The following is a 21,509-nucleotide window of genomic DNA, read 5'->3' on the forward strand; positions in this document are numbered from 1 at the left end:
TTCCATTCGACTTCCAAGGTGTGTGTTACACTTTTACAGAGCTGAATAAAAATCATAGGATATAAATGCCTGAACCAAAAGGGGCTAAGTAGGGTATTCATATAGAAGCGAGTTCCATAAATGAGAGGCTACCACAGATAAGGCCTCATCTCTTGAGCTTGACAGACTTCTAAGTTTTACTGGGGCGCATGTAGACAGAGTCTCCAGTGGGGGCAGGATAGCATCATACGGATATTGTATACAGATATGCATATTCCTATCTAGGCCAACTTTCTGTATTTTTAAATTTCCTGCTTCCTGTTCTTCTTTCTTCAATCAAGGTTGGCTTTAAGCCTGCGGGAGGCATTCGCACAGCCAAAGATGCCCTGATCTGGCTCTCGCTGATGAAGGAAGAACTAGGAGATGAGTGGCTAAAGCCAGAACTCTTTCGCCTGGGGGCCAGCACTTTGCTGGGAGATATTGAGAGACAGGTTAGTATTCCTACTTCTTGCTTCTTTGGCAATCACTTGTAGCTGAGTAAGATTGTCTTCCATGAACATGGTTTTAACAGTAAATCCGTAAGTGACTGTGGAGGCCAATTCTGGATTCACACGTCCTTCCACAGTGGAGACATAGGTTTCTGGGCGGGAGTTGAGTGCCTTCCTCTTAGCACATTTCTCCCCTGTGTCCTGAGTTTGAATGTCTTCAAAGTCCATGACACCTTTGGTAAAGGCTGTTCTCCAATTTGAGAGCTCACAGGCCAGTGTTTCCCAGTTGTTGGTGTTTATACTATATTTTTAAGGTTATTATTCCTACTAATGGTGTATTATCCCACCCCCACCCCATAAAAAACCATGTGGTTTTGACTTTTGTAGTACAGACTTTAAAAATTGCCTTTTGAGAGCTTTCATTTTCTTACACTGCTGCTTATAACTGATCCTTGCTTTTTAATTGGCGGTGTTTACCAATTAGTTCTGATCCACCTCATTTGGGGAGGCAAGGTGGTTCTTCACAGTAGTAATATGTTCATTTTGTACCATGTTAGCCATTGTATAGGAATAACCCATGGGTAGATCTTGCGCTGTGCGTTTGTGATGCCACAGGTTCAGTTCCTACCATCTGCTTTTCAAGAGACCCCAGACAAGCAGCATGAGTCTTGGCCCTTCTTGCCATTTCCTCCCCCCCACCTTTCCCTCTATCCACAGCTTTATTAATTTATTTCAAGTGCTGGAAGGCTTTTAATGGAGAAGACCGAGAGCTCGAAGGGAGAGCACTTGCATTGCATGCAGAAGGTCCCAGGTTTAATCCCTGATATCTCCATTAAAAAAAACACCAGGTAGCGGATGATGAAATAGCGGAAGCCAATATTGTCAACTCTGGCTGTATTTTAATATTGTGTTGGAAGCCGCCCAGAGTGGCTGGGGAAACCCAGCCAGATGGGCGGTGTATAAGTAATTAATTATTATTATTATATTATTATTAGGTCTATTCCCCACCAACCACCACCTGATCGTTTTAAATGGAGATAGGGGGGATGGAACCTGAACTTTTCTGCATACAAAGCCCCACACACTCTCCAGCTGAGCAATGGGAAAGGGCCTCGCTCAGCATCTTGGAGCGCCACTGCCAGTCAAAGTTGACAACTCTAGGCTTGATGGACAAGCAGCCTGACTCTGTGTAGGGCACTTTCCTATTTTCCTTTTGTGTGTGTGGATCATAGAATTGTAGAGTTGGAAGAGACTCCAAGGATCACCTTACTGCAAGGCAGAAATATGCAGCTGTTCCATATAGGGATCGAACCTACAACCTTGGGCTCTATCAGCACCAACTAAGGCCGCCATCTGTACTACACATTTTAAGCAGTATCGTGCCACTTTTAAGAGCCACAACTCCCCCTAAACAATCCTGGGAAGTATTATTTTGTTAAGTGTGTTGTTAAAAGGTAAAGGGACCCCTGACCATTAGGTCCAGTCGTGGCCGACTCTGGGGTTGCGGCGCTCATCTCACTTTATTGGCCGAGGGAGCCGGTGTACAGCTTCCGGGTCATGTGGCCAGCATGACTATGCCGCTTCTGGCGAACCAGAGCAGCACACAGAAACACTGTTTACCTTCCCACCGGAGCGGTACCTGTTCATCTACTTGCACTTTGATGTGTTTTCAAACTGCTAGGTTGGCAGGAGCAGGGACCGTGCAATGGGAGCTCACCCTGTCGCAGGGATTCAAACCACCAACCTTCTGATCAGCAAGTCCTAGGCTCTGTGGTTTAACCCACAGCGCCACCCGTGTCCCTGAATAAGTGTGTTGTTAGGAGACCCCTATTCTCCCTCACAAAGCTATGATTCCCAGTGTTCCCTGGGAAGAGAGGGATTGATTTGCTAAACCATTCTGGGGATTGTAGCTCTCTGAGAGGAATAGGGGTTGTTGTTTTTTTGCAGCCACCACTGGAAACATGTAATGTGCGAAGCGGAAGACTTCCTGGGAGAGGGGGGCAAGCCCCAGGACTGACTGCGATGGCTGGTCCTTCACACCCCATATGCTTTGCGTGATTTCAGGTTTGAGTAAGTGCATCAGCCCCAAGTAACTTTGCCACAGCTGAGGCTTATCAGATTGATGGCACAGTCACGAGAGTTGCTCTGGGAGATGGATTCGGATGTGCAAAAAATGTAAACGGGAAGGCAACAGTCACATAAAGGGGAAAGGAGAGAATTTCTTGGGACACAGATGTATTAGGCCCAATGCAATTTTTGGAACAAATCAAGGTGGGGCAGTGGTTTCAGAGGAATCTTGAAAAATTGTGATTATTCCAAAATGCATTGGGCCCAATGAAAGGTGGAAAATTCACTCCCCAATTCGGCAGGACCCAAACACAAATGGCACTTTCCACATCTTTCTCCCTGGAAAGAGCCAGTGAGGTGGAGTGGCTAGACCCACTTGGCCACAAAGCCCTCCTATGTGGTTTCAGGTAAGACACACACTCTTGGCTTGGCCTGCCTTGCAGGTCAATGTTAAATGAGCCCCATGTGTGCTTCTGTTTCTTGGAGAGGAGCGGCACACAAAATTTGCCAAATAGATAAAATACGGAGCAAAGAACAGGACAGAATGAGATCATCTTGTGTATTTTGTGCTCAAAGGAGATGTCTTCAGAAAACTTGTGCTGTTTTTATCGGCGCAAGTAATTAAAAGTTTATAAATGGCATCCGCCTTCTTGTTAACCTGCCCTTAATTTGTCGGCTTTGTTACACTTGTTTAATTTCATCTTTTCCATTGCTGCTCCGGTAAACTCGTTTCCTCCCCAACTGCCCTCCTCCCACTCTGCAGATTTACCACCATGTGACCGGCAGATACGCAGCTTCCTATGACCTGCCTATGGCTTAGACCAGTGACTAATTCATGATATGAACGAGGGAGAAGGAAAAAGAAGAAAAAGGGGATACACAGAAGAGGCTTAAGCAAGCGATGTCCTCGAATCCTTTCCTGCAAACAAGTCCAGGATGTGCTTGGGAAAGGATTAAAGGGCAAGGGGCTTCTGACTCACTTTTTCACCAAGCTGGACAAGTGCTCATGATTCTAAGAGAAATTCTGGATTTTGAAGGTTTTTCCAGGTCAATTTTGCTGTGCCTCATTCACTAACATTAATACCAGCAGGAGGGGAGTGGTGCAAAGAGATGATCAAATAATTGATTTAGTGCGAATTTTGTGTTAATGGGTTTGTTTTTTGTACTGGTGTTTCCTACCCACCCCTCTTCCCCATTACATAGGCTGCCTTAAGGTGGCACCGAAATAAACTATAACATGGTCTCCAGTATCAGGATGGACACTGTTGCAGACTCTTTTGAGAGCCAGATGTCTGAGACTGCCTGCCCGTTCTCTAAAGCTGGGCTGCGGGCTTCAGGTCTGTTCACAAAATAATGCAAAAGAAGACGCTCTTATTTACGCCCACCTGCCACCTCAACTGAATTGCAAGTGATATCTGAAAGTCTCCAGAGTCTCAGAAGCAACTTTTGATGTATTCAGTGGGAGCCGGGGAGGAGTTGTTAGTCTAAACAAGAACAAAAAGAAATTGGTTTATACGGATCTAAATCAGCCTCAGGTCTTCCAAGTGCCTTGGACTGCAACTCCCATCGTCCTTCACCATTGGCCATGCATCCTGGGAATGATGGGAGTTGGAGTCTTAGAACATCTGGAGAGCACTGGGTTGGAGAAGGCTGCTGTATCCCATGATGTGCTGAAAAACAGAGCCATGGATGGTTGAATTATTGTCATCTTGAGCTTGTTAGGGCTTCAACAATTTGCCTCACCCCCCTACACAGACACAGACATGCATCTTGCAATGTGTCCTTCCTTCCTTCCTCCCTCCCTCCCTCCCTCCCCCCTCCCCCCCTCTCTCTCTCTGTGTGCCTGTCTGTGTGTCTGTCTGTCTGTCTGTCTGTCTGGATTGCAACCTACTGTACTGCACATTGTATAGGATACTCTACTTTTTTGAGATCCAGCAGGGTACATGGCATTTGCGGGCTGCTAAAACCATAACTAAACGTCAGCTGCACCCTTATGCAAGAGTCTACAAGCACATGCCTTGGAGCTGAGCCCAGTGATTCTGGAGCACAGGTAAAGGGCTGCAGCTTCCCCATTCATTGAGATATTTGGGAGATTTTTCTGAATGAGCGATCCTGACAGGCATGCAAGCGACACAACCTGCTCTTGAGCTGGAAACCTCTCCTGCTTTTGCAGAGAGCATTGCACGTACAGGAACTCAACAGAACTCTGAAATGCAGTACACAGACCCATCCACAAATTTCCCATTTGCTTTTAAAGTCCTTTTAATTCTTTGTAGGCTGACGGCGGGAGGAATCTTGTACAAATACTGTAAAGAATCGTTACACATGCCTTAAATCTGAGCCTCTGGTGGGTTTTGTTTTTTTAAAAGGATGGGATTATACTTTATGAAATCTTGTCTCAACTTCTAACTTTGCAGAAATAAATTGCTTGACATTTTAAGAACATATGTTTAAATAAAAAAAAATATTCTGTGCAGGGATTGTTCTCCCATTTCGCTTGAGATTAATTACTGTGCGCACGCGATTTAACTAAAAATAATCGCTACCTTTCTAAAGATCAGGCCATCACGAGCTTTGTGCCTTATTTTGTTGCTGCCTTCTGCTAGGGAAGGAAGTGGGGCTTAGGTGCTTCAGATTTTTTTCCATTTTCTCTCTTAGACTTCCAGTTCCCGCTGCCACCATTGAATGGAACTGCCAACTCAAAAAGAAATGTTTGGCTTGCTTTTTAAAAAAGAGGGGTGCATAATTTCAGTACTGCCTAGAACAGTGTTTCTCAAAACTTGGGTCTCCAGCTATTGTTGGACTACAACTCCCATCAAACCTAGCTAGTGTTGGAATATTCTAGAAGAAACTTTTAAATGGCCTTGGACAAGATGCTAGGCAATGGAAATTTTCACCAGCAACAGGCGTCCTTATCAGGGCATGCAATCAACTAAGTCTGGGTCAGTATAAAGGAGTATGTGAATGAGTCTCTGGCTGGATGGCTAAAAAGAGAAAAAGATTGTGTTTCTTTATTTGCTTTCCCCTCTCTTTATTAATGACCAATGTAAAAAGGTAAAGGTAAAGGGACCTCTGACCGTTAGGTGCAGTCGTGACCGACTCTGGGGTTGTGGCTCTCATCTCGCTTTATTGGCTGAGGGAGCTGGCGTACAGCTTCTGGGTCATGTGGCCAGCATGACTAAGCCGCTTCTGGCGAACCAGAGCAGCGCACAGAAACGCTGTTTACCTTCCTGCTGGAGCGGTACCTATTTATCTACTCTGATGTGCTTTCGAACTGCTAGGTTGGCAGGAGCAGGGACCGAGCAATGGGAGCTCACTCTGTCGTGGGGATTCGAACCACCAACCTTCTGATTGGCAAGCCCAAGAGGCTCTGTGGTTTAACCCACAGCGCCACCCGTGTTCCTCTAATGACCAATGTAAAGTTCTGTAAATAATAAAGACTCTGAGAAACCGAACCAAATGGTGTTTATTTCTGTAATGGGAATTTCACTAAGAGATAGCTGGACTGCTGCTCTGCTGCAAATAAGTAAAAGATGCAGGAAAACTTCTGTAAAAAGAACTGCTGCAGACAGAAATGAAAATCTAAGAGTAGGAAACTCAGACGAAAGAAGAATGGCAGACAAAATGAGTGGAAGGATTTGAAACCGGCGGGACCAGAGATTTGCAGAAGATTGGAAGAAAGATACGAACTATTTGAAGAGCAATTGTAATCAACAAATTACGCTAGTAGGACTACAAGAAGTTTTGTAAGGAGAAATATATGAAATATTGCAAATAGAGAAAGAGAGATTAGTTATGAGATTTAAAGGTAATAGTGGAAGTAAGAAATGTATATTAAGCAATTAGATTGGAAATTTTTCAGATATGATTGATGGAAGTCAAAAGAAAACTATAAGATGTAAAAGTATGTTTGATTATTTGAAAATGATATGTTAAAAAAACTAATATATATATATATATATATATATATATATATATATATATAATCTAAGAGTAGATGCTCATGCGCCAACAGCTAGCGGCTCCAGTGGTCAGGGATGATGGGAGTTGTAGTCCAGCTGGAGACCCAAATTTGAGATGAAGACGGGTAGACGGGGGTATACTGGTCAATCTCTTGAGTGATCTGTAGTAGCTTGACAAGGATTTCAGACTCCCAGTTTAACAGGAACAGTAACAGGACTTCCTGCATCTAAATAACACTGCTAGAAAGCTAATTGGGAGCAAACTTGTGTGTGAAAGGTTTGTGAGCTCAGTTTTGTGCTGGTATGGAAAACAAATTCCTAGGCCTCAGAAAGCACTCGGCGGCATCCTGGTCTTTGTTTTATTATTATTTTAGCTATTTGCCTTTTGTATCCGGCCCTGAATGGTAGTTCTTGGGGTCTAGTGAAAATCGAAGTAGATCAGACAAGCTGGAAATCTGCCACCCCAATCGAGAAGCTGGACCATAAAAAAGGCTGATCGCTGAAGAATTGATGCTTTTGAATTATGGTGCTGGAGGAGACTCTTGAGAGTCCCATGGACTGCAAGAAGATCAAACCTATCCATTCTTAAGGAAATCAGCCCTGAGTGCTCACTGGAAGGACAGATCCTGAAGCTGATGCTCTAATACTTTGGCCACCTCATGAGAAGAGAAGACTCCCTGGAAAAGACCCTGATGTTGGGATAGATGGAGGGCACAAGGAAAAGGGGACGACAGAGGACGAGATGGTTGGACAGTGTTCTTGAAGCTACCAGCATGAGTTTGACTAAACTGCGGGAGGCATTGGAAGACAGGAGTGCCTGGCGTGCTCTGGTCCATGGGGTCACGAAGAGTCTGACACGACTAAACGACTGAACAACAACAAATCGAGAAGCAGCAGCCCCTAATATCAGGCGCATGGGCTTCAGTTGGGCTCTGACATTCTTAGTAGATAAATCTCAGTTTGGGGGTAATAACTTTGCTTCTCCCCAAGTATTGCTTCTCCTCGCCCCCCCCCCAATCCACTCATGTCAGCCAAGTTGATCCATAAAGCCTGGCTCTTCATAACTTTGAGGAGGACCGGAACAGAAGAAGCTACCTCCATAACTTAATTTGCTCAGTTGTAACTTTGGTTTCCTCCCCCCCCCCCCACTTCGGAGAATAGAAGTAAGTTTTATCCTGCTGATTCTGTGCTGAAATGATTGGTGGTAACATCTGGATGATAGATAAAATGTCAGGGGTAGGATTAAAAGGAAGAATCATTTTTAATTAAATACAACCTGTGCAGAAAGAAAAGATGAGGATTTGCCGGGGGGGAGGGGAGGAAAATCTCCATCTGGTCAATTCTTTAATAGGGCAGATGAGAACCAAGAGGATTCTAACTGTACAAAAGGACACCGTGTTTAAAATGCCTAATGGCCATTTGAGCTAATATCCTGGCTACTCTAAACTCGCATAGAAGAAGAAAAATTATTCTGTTTGTGTCCTATATGAGATTTTAGGTTAGCTGTTACTGTTTGGTACATTAGCTGGGAGAAAGGCAGATTCATTGCTAGGGATTATTAGGAGAGAGGATTGGAAATAAAACTGTCATATACACAGTTCTGGACATTCCACCTCAAAGACGGGGGTTGTTGAGCTTGAAAAGGACGAGGAAAATGATCAGGAGCTTGGAGAATGCTCCTTTTGAATGACAGCCACAGAATTTGGGACTTTGGGCTTTAGAGGTGGTGGGGAAAAGGGTCATCAAAGATGTTTGTGGGGTTGGGGTGAGGGATGGAGTTTTATAGAAGTACTCATGACATGGAGAAAATGGGTAGAGGTTTCTGCTTCCTCTTTGAGGTCATCCAAAGAAGCTGATTTGACAGTAGATTCAGGGCCGACAAAATGGAGAACTTTTTCACACACCCCATAAGAAAACCCATGGCATCTTGCACACATAGTGAACAAGTTAGACTACAGCCCCCATCCCTGCCCCATAGCTCATGGTCAGGGAGGATGGGGATTGTAGTTTGGCAACATCTGGAGGGGCCCTGTTTCCCAAGAAGATGTCTTATCAAAAACTAAGGCCATAACAGCTATATTGAACCTCCATATTCATATGCTGTATACTAGTTGGGACCTTTCCCTACATGGTTTGCTTTGGAGCTTCTTAGAGCTCAGGGATAGACAAATCTGCCATTTTTGTTTCTCTCGGTACATAGGAGCCAACTCCAAAGGGGTGGAAAGGGACCCCCTAAAGTTGGTGGGTGTCGCCATTTAAATAGTGTGTCCGTGCTGCGTCATGTGATTGATTATGCAGGGTGGGGCTTACTCCCCCCCCCCATTTTTTATTCAAGTTGGCACCCCTGTGTTTTCCCTAGCTAAAGTTCAGCTTGCCACATTTCCACATCAGGTTGTGATCAGTCTTAACCTCAAGAACATCCTCACATAAAATCATCAGCATTTTTGTATGCAGCTTACGCAAATAGAATGCAATTGTGTGTTTGTTTCACTGCATTCATTTTTATGCACACTTTCCTTTCAATTTATGCATTTTTGTAGACAACTTCTTGATGGTGAGCTGCATCACAGCCTTTGGAGAACTGAATTTGCAAACCAACCCCAATTTCTCCCCCAGCCCTTGTGGAGGCATCTGGTCGGCTATTGCTCAGAACAAGATGCTTAGATTTGACAGATCTTCTGTCTGATTCTCCAAGGCTTTATATAGGAGGTTGTGTGCGTTATGTGCTAAAAAAAACCAAACCCTCTCATCAGCAACTCCACTTTTTACAATTTCCTATGGTGCAGTGCTGTGGTGCATTGTGGGAAATTTGAAATGGCAGTTTGTAGCAGCCTGTTACACCTGCTAGGTAAACTCGTGAACATCCATGAACCTAGAGATGGTCCACTGAGGGCACTTAAGGCCACATTAAATCTGGAGTTGGCCTCAGAGGAAAAGTCCTAGGCAGTGCTTTCCCCCCAAGAAAAATAGGTGCCAAAACTCCTACATGGGAGACGGATTGAAGAAATGGAAATATGAATAGGTCCTGCCCCATAGTTTGGTCAATTGTGGCTGGGAGCTAGGTGGAGTCAAAGATCTGAAAACAAAGTGAAGCCTCACACACGTTGACCAGCTTCCATTTTGACTTGAAATGTTTGTTTTGGGCTTCTTGGAAGTATGTAAAGGCAAGAAGCCAGGTGGGGGAGTGCCCAGGGGTGTACGAAGGGGGGCAGGGGGTGGTCCGTCCCAGGTGCCACCCTGGGGGTGTGACAAGATGGCCCGTTGCCTCCCCCCCCAGCTGTAGAGCAGCCGAGGGCACACACAGCGTCTTACAGGCTGCCACACATGCACAGTCCATATGGGGCAATCCATACGGGTGCCACATTTGCGCCTCTGGGCAGTTCGCCCCACCCCTCAGCGCCCCCCAAGTGCCGGAGAGGCTTCTTCCGCCACTGGGAGCACCAGCCTTCAATGGCACCCACCTGAGAGGTGCATTCTGGGATGCACTGGCTGAAAGAAAGTATTTGTCCTGGGAAAGGAGAATTCGATCTAGCGAAGTAAGGAAAAGACCGCAGGAAGGATTTTGATTGGGGAAGAAAGAGACAATAGCTTACATGAGAGGTTTACAGAGGCAAGAGAGGCTGAAGTTCACATATTTATTTGAAATAACTTGTCAAATCCAGGGTTGCAGGCCTCTCTCACTGTCTGACAGAAGCACAGAGAATGACTGGCTCCGAGCCTTTTGTGAAGTGCATATATTGAAACTGCATTGTTGAACCACTTTTAAAACTCTGAACTAATGGGTACTTTGGCAACAGTTTCCAAGTCTGAAATCATTATTAATTCCTTTAGTACTGTAATAACATTGATGGAGATGAACTCTTCTAACATTGAAATTGTATAGTATTTAGCAGTAATTAACGTCCCCTAATTAGGAAATGTTGCCAAGTAGTTTTCTCTGCTGGCTCCATCAGTAGTTAAGTGCAGCTGGATGAAAATTAACCACAAAGGGAACAGCTTGCGTTTTATGTGGAGTTTGCTTTTGATTGATTCAAAAAGATATTCCTCAATGCTCCATCTTATTATCAAAAAAGGGTACATGGAATTATCAGTGTGAGAGAGAGCAAAGAAATCCACATGTCACAACAGATGAAGCCGATGGGGGTGGGAGCGAGAAAATTCACCAGCTGACCTTGGAATTCGGTCACAATTCCAACGTGGAGGCAATTAGATTTTAATGTGGCCACCACTATCATCGACGGAGGTGGTCAGTTTGGTGGGTGAAGAGGTCATTCATCCCATTTTCAGGCTCTGCTGAGGGTCTGAAGTCTTCACAAATCACTGCAGTTCTTCTCAGGTGTTACTGGAACAGGTGGAGGGGGCGGGAAATGAGGATTGTGCAGGAGAGGCAGGGCCAACAAGATTAGACCCACCAATCTCAGCCAGTTCCCACCTGCCTGCCTTCTTACTGCCTCTGGCCTCTGTGGGTGCCTTTGCAGAGCTCATCGGGGAAGAGGATGGGGGTCAAAGTTATAACGAGTTGGCTCTGACTCCACCTGTTATTGACCTTCCTGCCCCCAATGGGCACCAGCCATCAGTGAGATTGCAACTGCGTCATGGACTGGTTGGATGCAGAGGAATGGTGGGAGGAACCAGCTGGGAAAGCACCAAGGGATGAAGGCTCAGAGCCCAGGAACGGTGGTGGGACGATGATGACGATGAGCGGCCAGAGGTAGAAGAGGGAGCAGACTGGGAAGAGGAGGTGTCAGAAGCTGAAGAGGTAACGGGGCTTAGTGAGCTGGGAGAGTCAGTGGCAGAGGGAAGTCCAGAATCAGAGGCAAAAGCTGAAGCAGGAGAGTGGGAAGAGGGAAACCAAGAGGCAGAGATGATTCAGGCTGGTGAAGAGCCTCAGGTGTCTCCCTCTCCTGCTGCTACAAGCACCTCTCCACCTTGGTCTTCCAGAAACTGAAGACGCATGAAAAGGGCGGAATGGGTAATGAAAGATGAAGAAGTGAAATCAGTAATGATTAAATGGGCACAGGGGGTAGGGCAGAGGTAGGCAACCTAAGGCCTGGGGGCCGGATCCAGCCCAATCGCCTTCTCAATCCAACTCGCGGACGGTCCAGGAATCGGCGTGTTTTTACATGAGTAGAATGTGTCCTTTTATTTAAAATGCATCTCTGGGTTATTTGTGGGGCATAGGAATTCGTTCATCCCCCCAAAAAAATATATAGTCCGGCCCACCACATGGTCTGAGGGACGGTGGACCGGCCCATGGCTGAAAAAGGTTACTGACCCCTGGTGTAGGGCATAACATACAAATTGAAGATTGGGGGAAACTGTGGAAAGTGAATTTGAAATTCATGGACTGCATATTGCTGAAAGAGAATTACATGAAAATGATGTATAGATAGTATATTACACTGGTAAAAATGGCTAAAATGTATAGAACAGAATCAAAGATCTGTTGGAGATGTAAAGAAAAGGAAGGTACCTTTTACCATATGTGGTGGGAATGTAGACATATAAAAAAAATTTCGGAAATGATATACAACAAATTGAAAAAGATTTTAAAATATTATTTATGAAAAAGCCAGAAGCTTTTTTGATAGGTATTCTAGGTCAAGAATTACCAAAGGGGAAATGCAAGCTATTTTTATATGCGACAACTGTGGCAAGAACTTTAAAAATTGGAAGTCTGGAGAAATACCAACGAAGGAACAATGACAAGAAAAATGGATGAACTACGCAAAGTTAGCAAAGTTAACAGACAAATTACATGAAAAAGATAACAGTGACTTCAAAAAGGAATGGGAACTGTTTACAACCTATTTGCAGAAACAACAAAAAGAAATTGATTCATTGGCAGGATTTGAATAAACTTTCACAATTTTATTGAGTTTAAACATGGAGGACGACATTGTAACAACACCCAGGGGACTTAGATGGCACTGAGGAAGCGGGAGCTTTCATTCTCAGCAACTGATTCACGGGGAAAGACGTTACAGGGATGAACTGCTGTGCTCATTAGGCCTGATACTCTGCCAAGTCTGTGCTGACCATGTTCTTGCTAATAAAGAGTTAATTCCAACTTGCACAGTGTGATTTACTGCCGGCTCCCTCCTGACAATCTTCTGCCCTGATCACTCCATGTTCTTCTGATTGTTCTAAACCATTAACCCTGTCCAGGTGTTTAAATTTGAAATGTTTGGAGGGAGAGAGGATGAGCAAGCTTCTATTTCCATCACCCTTCATGAAGAGGAGGAATAACTTCTGAAGCAGGGAGCCTTTTGGGCTCTGGTGGATTTGCTGTGCAATTTAGAACCAGGGTTCTAGATTTTCCTGCCTCCATCTCATAGAGGCCTGCAGCCAGTGTAGTTACAGTAAGGGTGGGAACATTCACCCTCCAAGTGTTGGACTACAATTCCCATCAACCCTGATCATTACCCATGCTGGCAGTGGCTGATGGGAGCTGTAGTCCAGCAGCATCCACACCTTTCCCACTTCTGGATTAGCGAGTCAGAGTGGACCAGGGAGACCCAGGTTCAAATGCTCACTGGGTAACCTTGGGCCAGTCACCATCTTCCAGCCTAACCTACCTCACAAAATGGGGAGGGAGGGTATCATGTATGCTACCCGGAGCTCCTTGGATGAAAGGCAAGACATAAACGTAGTAATAAATAAACATAGAGCAACTAGGCATGGAGGGAGGGTAGAGTTAATGTCCTCACCCCCATTTTCATTGTATGTGTTTGGGGGATTAGAGACTACATGGAGGTCAGGAACATGGTCACCGTTCTAATTCTACCCTTCTATAGATTGGCTGAACATCTGGAAAGAGATTTTGTTGTGAGTGTGCACCTAAAAATACACTGCACAAATGAGAAAGCAACAGCGGTTTAGAAAACAGGCACTGTACAAGTCAGCACTCGTTGGAAAAAGAGCCAGTATTGAGTTGACTTTAACTTCTTGTGGCTTCTACACTCATTTGAGATCCTGGGTTTGCAGCCCCAAAACAAAGCTTAGGGAACCGGAGCAAAATTCTATACTTGCATTCATCACAAGTCTCACAATAATAATAATAATAATAATAATAATAATAATAATAATAATAATAATAATAATAATTTATTTATACCCCGCCCATCTGGCTGGGCCTCCTCAGCTACTCTGGGCGGCTTCCAAAAGAATATTAAAATACTGTGATACATCAAACATTAAAAGCATCCCTAAACAGGGCTGCCTTCAGATGTCTTCTAAAAGTCTGGTAGTTGTTGTTCTCTTTGACATCTGGTGGGAGGGCGTTCCACAGGGAGGGCGCCACTACCGAGAAGGCCCTCTGCCTGGTTCCCTGTAACTTGGCTTCTCGCAGTGAGGGAACCGCCAGAAGGCCCTCGGCGCTGGACCTCAGCGTCCGGGCAGAATGATGGGGGTGGAGACGCTCCTTCAGGTATACTGGACCGAGGCCGTTTAGGGCTTTAAAGGTCAGCACCAACACTTTGAATTGTGCTCAGAAACATACTGGGAGCCAATGTAGGTCTTTCAAGACCGGTGTTATATGGTCTCGGCGGCCGCTCCCAGTCACCAGTCTGGCTGCTGCGTTCTGGATTAGTTGTAGTTTCCGGGTCACCTTCAAAGGTAGCCCCACGTAGAGCGCATTGCAGTAGTCCAAGCGGGAGATAACCAGAGCATGCACCACTCTGGCAAGGCAGTCTGCAGGCAGATAGGGTCTCAGCCTGCGTACCAGATGGAGCTGGTACACAGCTGCCCTGGACACGGATTTAACCTGTGCCTCCATGGACAGCTGTGAGTCCAAAATGACTCCCAGGCTGCGCACCTGGTCCTTCAGGGGCACAGTTACCCCATTCAAGGCCAGGGAATCCTCCACACCTGCCCGCCTCCTGGCCCCCAGAAACAGTACTTCTGTCTTGTCAGGATTCAATCTCAATCTGTTAGCCCCCATCCATCCTCCAACCGCCTCCAGACGCTCACACAGGACTGTCACCGCCTTCACTGGTTCTGATTTGAAAGAGAGGTAGAGCTGGGTATCATCCGCATACTGATGAACACCCAGCCCAAACCCCCTGATGATCTCTCCCAGCGGCTGCATGTAGATGTTGAAAAGCATGGGGGAGAGGACAGAACCCTGAGGCACCCCACAAGTGAGAGCCCAGGGGTCTGAACATTCATCCCCCCCCACCACTTTCTGAACACGGCCCAGGAGGAAGGAGCGGAACCACTGTATGACATTGCCCCCAGCTCCCAGCCCCTCAAGACGGTCCAGAAGGATGTTATGGTCGATGGTATCAAACGCCACTGAGAGATCCAGCAGAACTAGGAAACAGCTCTCACCTTTGTCCCTAGTCTGCCGGAGATCATCAACCAGTGCGACCAAGGCAGTTTCAGTCCCGTGATGAGGCCTGAATCCTGACTAGAAGGGATCCAAATGGTCCGCTTCTTCCAGGCGTGCCTGGAGTTGTTCAGCAACCACTCGCTCAATCACCTTGCCCAAGAATGGAAGATTTGAGACTGGACGATAGTTGGCCATCGTGGCCGCATCTAAAGATGGTTTTTTAAGAAGCGGTTTAATAACCGCCTCTTTCAGCGGGTCTGGGAAGGCTCCCTCACAGAGGGAAGCATTCACCACCCCACGAAACCCATTGCCCAGTCCTTCCCGGCTAGCTTTTATAAGCCAGGATGGGCAAGGATCAAGGACACAGGTGGTTGGTTTCACTCATCCAAGCAGCCTGTCCACATCCTCGGAGGTAACAGATTGGAATTGATCCCACACAACTTGACTAGACAGGACTCTAGCACTCTCAGGGGGCCACTAGTTGGCGCATCGGAAGATGGCTGACAATAACATCTCTCCGACCCACACGAGGTAATTTGGAGGCTATGATGGGGGTAATTAGCCTCCTTAACCCCCCCCCAGGATTGTGGGGGGGACGGCCCTTGCCTGCTGTGCCCTATACCACCCCCGAATTTGTGGGGGTGGGGGCACTAGGCACAAAGCCCTCCTGTGGGATTCCGGCACTCCTGGATGCCGTCCCTGATTCGCGCCGCTAGTTGCAAGCATCTTCAAAAGAAACAATTTGGACGAGATAAATTGCACATGCTTCAAGGAAAAAGGGGAGTAAAGACTGCTGACAAAAGAGATCTCTGATAACAAGACAAGAATAAAATATGAGAAGATACGTCAAGATACGGTATGACTGAGGGGGGAGGGGGGAAAAACCTGCCTTCCTTTTTCTTATGTGATTTAACAAGAATCCCCTCCCCTAATGAGTCAGAAACTAAGGACTTAAGCTGTGGATTTAAGGCTGTGTGGAGATAAACTTTCGAACCAAAGCAATGTTTCAAGATGAAGCTGGAAAGCTAAGAGTTTTGGAATGACGCAGTTAAAAATGCCGTCGCCATTTTGGGAGGCATTGTTGGAGCTCTTGGGTCTGGGAGGAGAAAGAGAGAAATAGAGTTGTTTACATATCGTGGATCAACTTCTCGGTGGGACTTAAGAGCGACAAATGCCAAATTTATGATAGAAAGAGCGATGTTATCTACGAAGGAGATATATGGAAACCATCTGGACTTAGGGGAGGAACGGGAAATCCACACAGGATTATTATTTTGCTTATTGGCTTAAGGAGACTAACAGAAGAGATCGTAAAGGAAAAATAGAAATTATATGAACAAGATATGATGTGGAAACACCAAGATAAGACTGGATAGAATTATGAATTTTGTTTGGACTGATTGGGACTGATTTGGACATTAACGCAGTAATAAGAAGATGATCTGAATCCCCCTTTGGATCTTGAAGTATGGGTTCCCCCAACAAAATTTAAAAATTTGGCTTTGTAATTTGGAATTTATGTGATGTGATTTAATTTGATGTGATTGGCCAGTTAATAAAAATTATTTTAAAAAAAAAAGGACTCTAGCACTCTCCCGCCCTGGCCCTGCTCCCATGGTGGCATCTACCTCTTCCCAAATCTGAGCGACTTTATCTGCAAAAAACTTTGCAAAATCATTGCAGGAGATCATGTGGCCCGTACTGGGCCCCGATGTAGCAGGTGGTTCCGCTAAATTGCGGACCACCTGAAAAAGTCCTGCTGCTGTTTTCTGCAGATGCAATACAGGCGGTGAAGAAAGTTTTCTTCGCCGTCGCTACCGCCACTTGGTAGGCTCGACATTGAGCTCTAACCTGTGTCCAGTCAGCTTCAGAATGGGTCACTCTTCCACTTTCAATGCTGGCTATGATGCGTAGGAGTTGTTCCTTCAAACATTCACATTCCTCAAAGTTCAAGGCTGCCCCTGCTGCCCCACAATATTTATCTCTCTCCATATGAGGGCAATATCTTTTATTAGACCAAGCAACCTGTTACAGAATAATCTGCAAGCTTTCAAGTTGCCCGAAATCCTTCATCAGGCTGGATCTTGAACAGGGAGCACTTCACACCTGAAACATTTTTGTAGAAGCTCCCATCCTTTATCCTAAATAAGAAATCAGGCCTATGTATTAGGGATGCATGCCAAAGGCATAAATCCTCCCCCCCTTTTTTTTATTTAAGGGTGACTATCTGATAACACTGCTATAGTTACTGGAATACTTATATACAAAATTCACAGCTAATGCTTATGCACACATACACACACACAATATTCACAGCTATTGCTCTTAAATTATTATTATTTTTTGGCACTCTAACCTTGAATATATTCAACAGCAGGCCACTGGATCTTGCATAATCTTATCCCCCTCCCTAAAACATTTCTCTCACTCCTAAATGGCACCTGTGTGGTGCAACTGTGCAGACCAGGAGCAGTATAAAATGGAGGGGGAGCAGGGGCAGGAGATGCTGTAACATTTGGCTAGCATGGGATATATAACCCTAAGCAAAGAGGCCTTTGTTGGTAGCAAAGGATGCTATCTTTGGGAATTTTGTTCAAACGCTATATGGAATGCTCCTGTTGGTGCGTCGTGAAACTTCAGAGCATATGGTGCTTCTGTTGGTAGGTGTTATCTGAAAGTTTTCAAATCACACTATGAGAGGGTCCCTCTGGTGAGCTCTTGGAACGCTTAGCAACTGTGAATTAGAAGTGACAGAACAGAGAAAGGGGGACTAAAAAAAAAAAGCAAATGCAAAAAAAAAAAGCAACCACATACATTCTGTCTTCAAGACAAGAGTACAAAATAAAATCTATAAATTGAGACATCTTTACAAGGGGAAAAAATGAGGCCAACACTCCAAAGCGAAAAGAGATCTAGAGAGCTTCCCCCACCTTCTTCTCCCCTCCTAGCAAAGGGAGGGGGACACCCTGCAAAAAGTCATCTAAATTGTTAAAATAAAAATATGGTCACTTTCTCATGTTGACACGGTGTGTTGACGAGTAAATTCAAACAACTGGCGGATAAAATGTAGAGCAGCTTAAGATGGCTCTCGGGGGTTGGGCCCGGTTGCTCTGTGGGACAATGAAAAGATTGTCTTTCTGTCGGGTGTCCAAGTCAACAGTTTCCCTTCTGTTTGCAGAAAAACTGCTCTTATCCAGTAATTCTCAACTGCCCTGTATTGCTTTCCTCCTTCAGAGGCCTGAAGGATTTAAATGCAAGAATAAATGTGAGTAAGAATAGAAGCATTGTTTTGCAGGATCAAAACAAAAACACATTAACAAGGCAAACTTATACGTTTCTCATCAGAAGAAAGAAAAACAGAGTGCCATTGAAATTACTCTCAGGTAAGCGTGCGTAGGATTGGAGCCTTAATCCAGCAGTTTGTTTAGTCTAGCAGCCAGTTTCCAGCAGTGAGTAACGGGATGCCTCTATTAAATGGGGACATGAGACTCCTGGGTTGCCCGCAGCACCTTTTTAGTGACACTGGAAAATCCACCAGAGCTTTGCTTGAAAACTTCAGAACTTCATAGAATTGTGGAATTTGAAGGGACCCTGAGGATCAACTAGTTCAATGCAGGAATATGCAGCTGTCCCATAAGGCGCTCGAACCTGCAACCTTGGTGTTAAAGCCCACTTCGAAAGGAATAGCAAACTTTTAAGCTGAAGCTTCTTTCCCCACCAAATCATTTTCCGGCTCAGATCAAAATCCAAGCCATAGAAGAATTCCCTGTTTCTTCCTCTCTGACTCTGCCAGCCCTCCTCATGCCCCAAAGCACCCAACCAGCCCTTCTGTTTACTTCTTGGCATCTGTGGAGGTGGGAACAAGGACATTTCCTTCCTCTTCTTGCCTCTATATTGCTCTGAGATGCTGGACAGCACAGCAGCTCTGAAAGAGCAGCAGCAGTGGTCCTTGCAATCTTTCCCAAGGTCAGTCACTACTGCACCAGTGCTACTTGCCAGTTAAGTAGAGGTGGGACATCATAACCACCACAACTGAGTGGCAGGAATTGTTATCTGATAGGTTCCCCATGCCAATTCCTTTGGGGCCTTCAAGAAAGCAGCGGAGACTTTGAGAACGGAAGCGTTTTTGAGTAGGCTGGCTGCACTATTTTTTGTTAAAGCTAATTTAAAACTGATAGCCAATTCTTATGCAAAGTGAATTCTTCAGTTCGGTCCCAACGGAAAGTGGCAAGCAAATAAAATAATTGATCCTAATGAAACCACTTGCGCTGAATGCGTAAGTGCCATTTAATATATAGCACTGAAAGAGTACATCAAATCATCGCTAATCCCCAACACAAAAGTGCATAATCCAGTCTACTCAGGAGGAGGGCTTTTCAGTTTCCACTAATATGGAACAATGGCTGGTTTCTCAAGAGAAAGCCACGCAGATTTGTCAGTCATATGCTTGACAGCCATTAAGTGCTTGGGTGGCTTGTCACTGATAACTCAAGGTAATTCAAAAATTAGCAGTTTGCAATTTTACCTAAATGGGCGAGAACTTGCAAAGTGGTCTTTATACTGTGAGCTTAACTTCAGATCCGTTTCCCAGAAGAAAGCCAGTTTGCTGAGACCCCACACTGCTCATGTGTCTTCCAGTCTAATACCTTTGCTTGAAAACCTATAAAATTTTGTATGGCATGATAAAACACAAGCATGCTAGATTTGGATTCCTAAACACCTGGTTTTTGCACCCTTAGCAGTTCGACCTGCAGATATCAGTGGGTGTGTTTTTTGCGGCATGGAGCAATCTCTGTTGCTCCCTACCTCCATAATGCCTAACTGATATCCCCTCCTGATGGCTTCGATCCAGCACACACACAGTGTCCTGAACAAAAATAGATCTGCAATGTCTCTTAGGAACGGCTGAGCAAACTAGCCACTCCAGGAACCACTTTCAAATGTCCATATCTCTCTCTCTCTCCCCCCCCCCCCCGCTTCCCTGCTTCTCTGCTCCCCAGGGACCCCTTTCCATCAGTTCTCACCTCCTTCACGCCTCCATACCAGATGCTGAGCTTTGATGGCAGCTGGGCTGTTTTAAAGTTTTATCTCTAATTAAGAAATGGAATCTTAAGCAACAGTTAAAATTTTAACACAGGCCAGCTGTGTCTACAAAGGAGCTGCTATTTCAGATGCACGGTCCTCTCCCTCTCTTACCCCCCTCCCCACCCCGCATGTTTCTTAATTGAAATGATATTGTAATTCAAGGAGATTCCAACTACTGCTCCAGCAATTACGAGAAGGTAAGCTTGTCAGCTCCCAACCAGCCATGAGCGTCTGGTTCTTTAAGAGCTCTGCTTGATGGCGTATCAAAGAGGTCTGTCTTCCACCGTTCAGGCCTGCAGTCATCTGGCTTCTTCATAGGGGCATTGCTAGATACTTAAAGGGCTCAGAGCAGAGATCCATGACACCAATGTGCCTCTGGGGACGTTAAGATGGCGGCTAGTTAGGTCTTGCTGCCACTGCACTTTGCAGCGCACCCTGCTGCTCTGTAATTATTACTATTTTCTCTGTTTTTCTTTATGTGTGTATATATATATATATATATATATATATATATATATATATATATATATAAATTACAGGGTGTAGGGCAGGAGATCTAGGTCCAGTGCACAAAACCTGGAGCCTTGTTTTCTTTCTTCTCTACTACACTGGTACCTCTGGTTACATACTTAATTCGTTCTGGAGGTCCGTTCTTAACCTGAAACTGTTCTTAACCTGAGGTACCACTTTAGCTAATGGGGCCTCCCACTGCCGCTGCACGATTTCTGTTGTCATTCTGAAGCAAAGTTCTTAACCCGAGGTACTATTTCTGGGTTAGCGGAGTCTGTAACCTGAAGCGTCTGTAACCTGAAGCGTATGTAACCCGAGGTACCACTGTATAGCGAAGGGCCAAAGCTCAGTGCCGGGGTGCCAATTTGAATAAAATATTGGGAGGAGCAGGTAAGTGCTGTCCCACCTAATCCATCGCAAGTCATGGTGCACACACCCCATTTGAATGACAATGTCCACCAACTTTGGGGGGCCCTGGCCCCCCTCCAATATTTTATTGGGGGCCCCAAAGTGTAAGGCTTCGGGGATTTGGCTTTCCTCCTCCTGGCTGTAAATGAGCAGATCAAACGAAAGGGAATTCTTACCAGTTAGTTTCTTTAATAAACACAGTGAAGGACAAAAGAAAACCTCTAACCAGAATGGTGGTGCTCCCAATTAAGTTTGCCCCCATGTCCCTATTAATCCATGTCACTCCTATGTTTTGTAATCTGAGTTTGTACCCTCTGAGCTTTCTGTTCTGACACATCAGAGAGAGGGTGTGGCTCCCACCATTCTTCCTCAGTGCAGACCTCCTCAGCATGGTCCCTGACACAAAGGGACCTTGACGCCTAGGAGTTGGCTCCTATGGCTCAGTGGTAGGAGCAAGGGTGGACTTTGGTCTTTCAAATATCAACAGCGCCCTGTGCAAGACCAGAATTCTGTCACCCACCTCTTGCCTTCTGTCTTGCTCAATTCACTACGTCATACTTATGGTGCCCCCTAACCTTGGTGCCCAGTGTGGCAGAACTAGTCACTCTAAACCTGCCTCTGAGTAGGAGCACCCAAAACCCACCCTGCTTTTCCACGAGAGCAACAGAGCAAGAAACC

The 21,509-nt window shown here is 45.4% G+C and overlaps 1 protein-coding gene and 1 long non-coding RNA gene across 2 annotated transcripts in view; both read left to right on the forward strand.

The window, feature by feature from the left end:
• DERA (deoxyribose-phosphate aldolase) overlaps nucleotides 1–5,025 on the forward strand; it is a 43,418-nt gene extending 38,393 nt beyond the window's left edge. Inside the window, exons 8-9 of the mRNA XM_083573127.1 lie at nucleotides 321–470; nucleotides 3,298–5,025. Of these exons, the coding sequence (XP_083429253.1) occupies nucleotides 321–470; nucleotides 3,298–3,354 (207 nt within the window). The 3' untranslated portion in view covers nucleotides 3,355–5,025. The remainder of the gene's footprint in view (nucleotides 1–320; nucleotides 471–3,297) is intronic.
• A 7,390-nt stretch (nucleotides 5,026–12,415) lies between these two features.
• LOC310743201 lies at nucleotides 12,416–20,390 on the forward strand. The gene is made up of 2 exons (XR_014538881.1): nucleotides 12,416–12,775; nucleotides 18,007–20,390. It is a non-coding gene; the product is annotated as an uncharacterized lncRNA (long non-coding RNA).
• Nucleotides 20,391–21,509: the final 1,119 nt, after the last annotated feature.

This window comes from Podarcis filfolensis (genome assembly GCF_964270895.1).
Source record: "Podarcis filfolensis genome assembly, chromosome: 10".
Taxonomy (NCBI): domain Eukaryota; kingdom Metazoa; phylum Chordata; class Lepidosauria; order Squamata; family Lacertidae; genus Podarcis; species Podarcis filfolensis.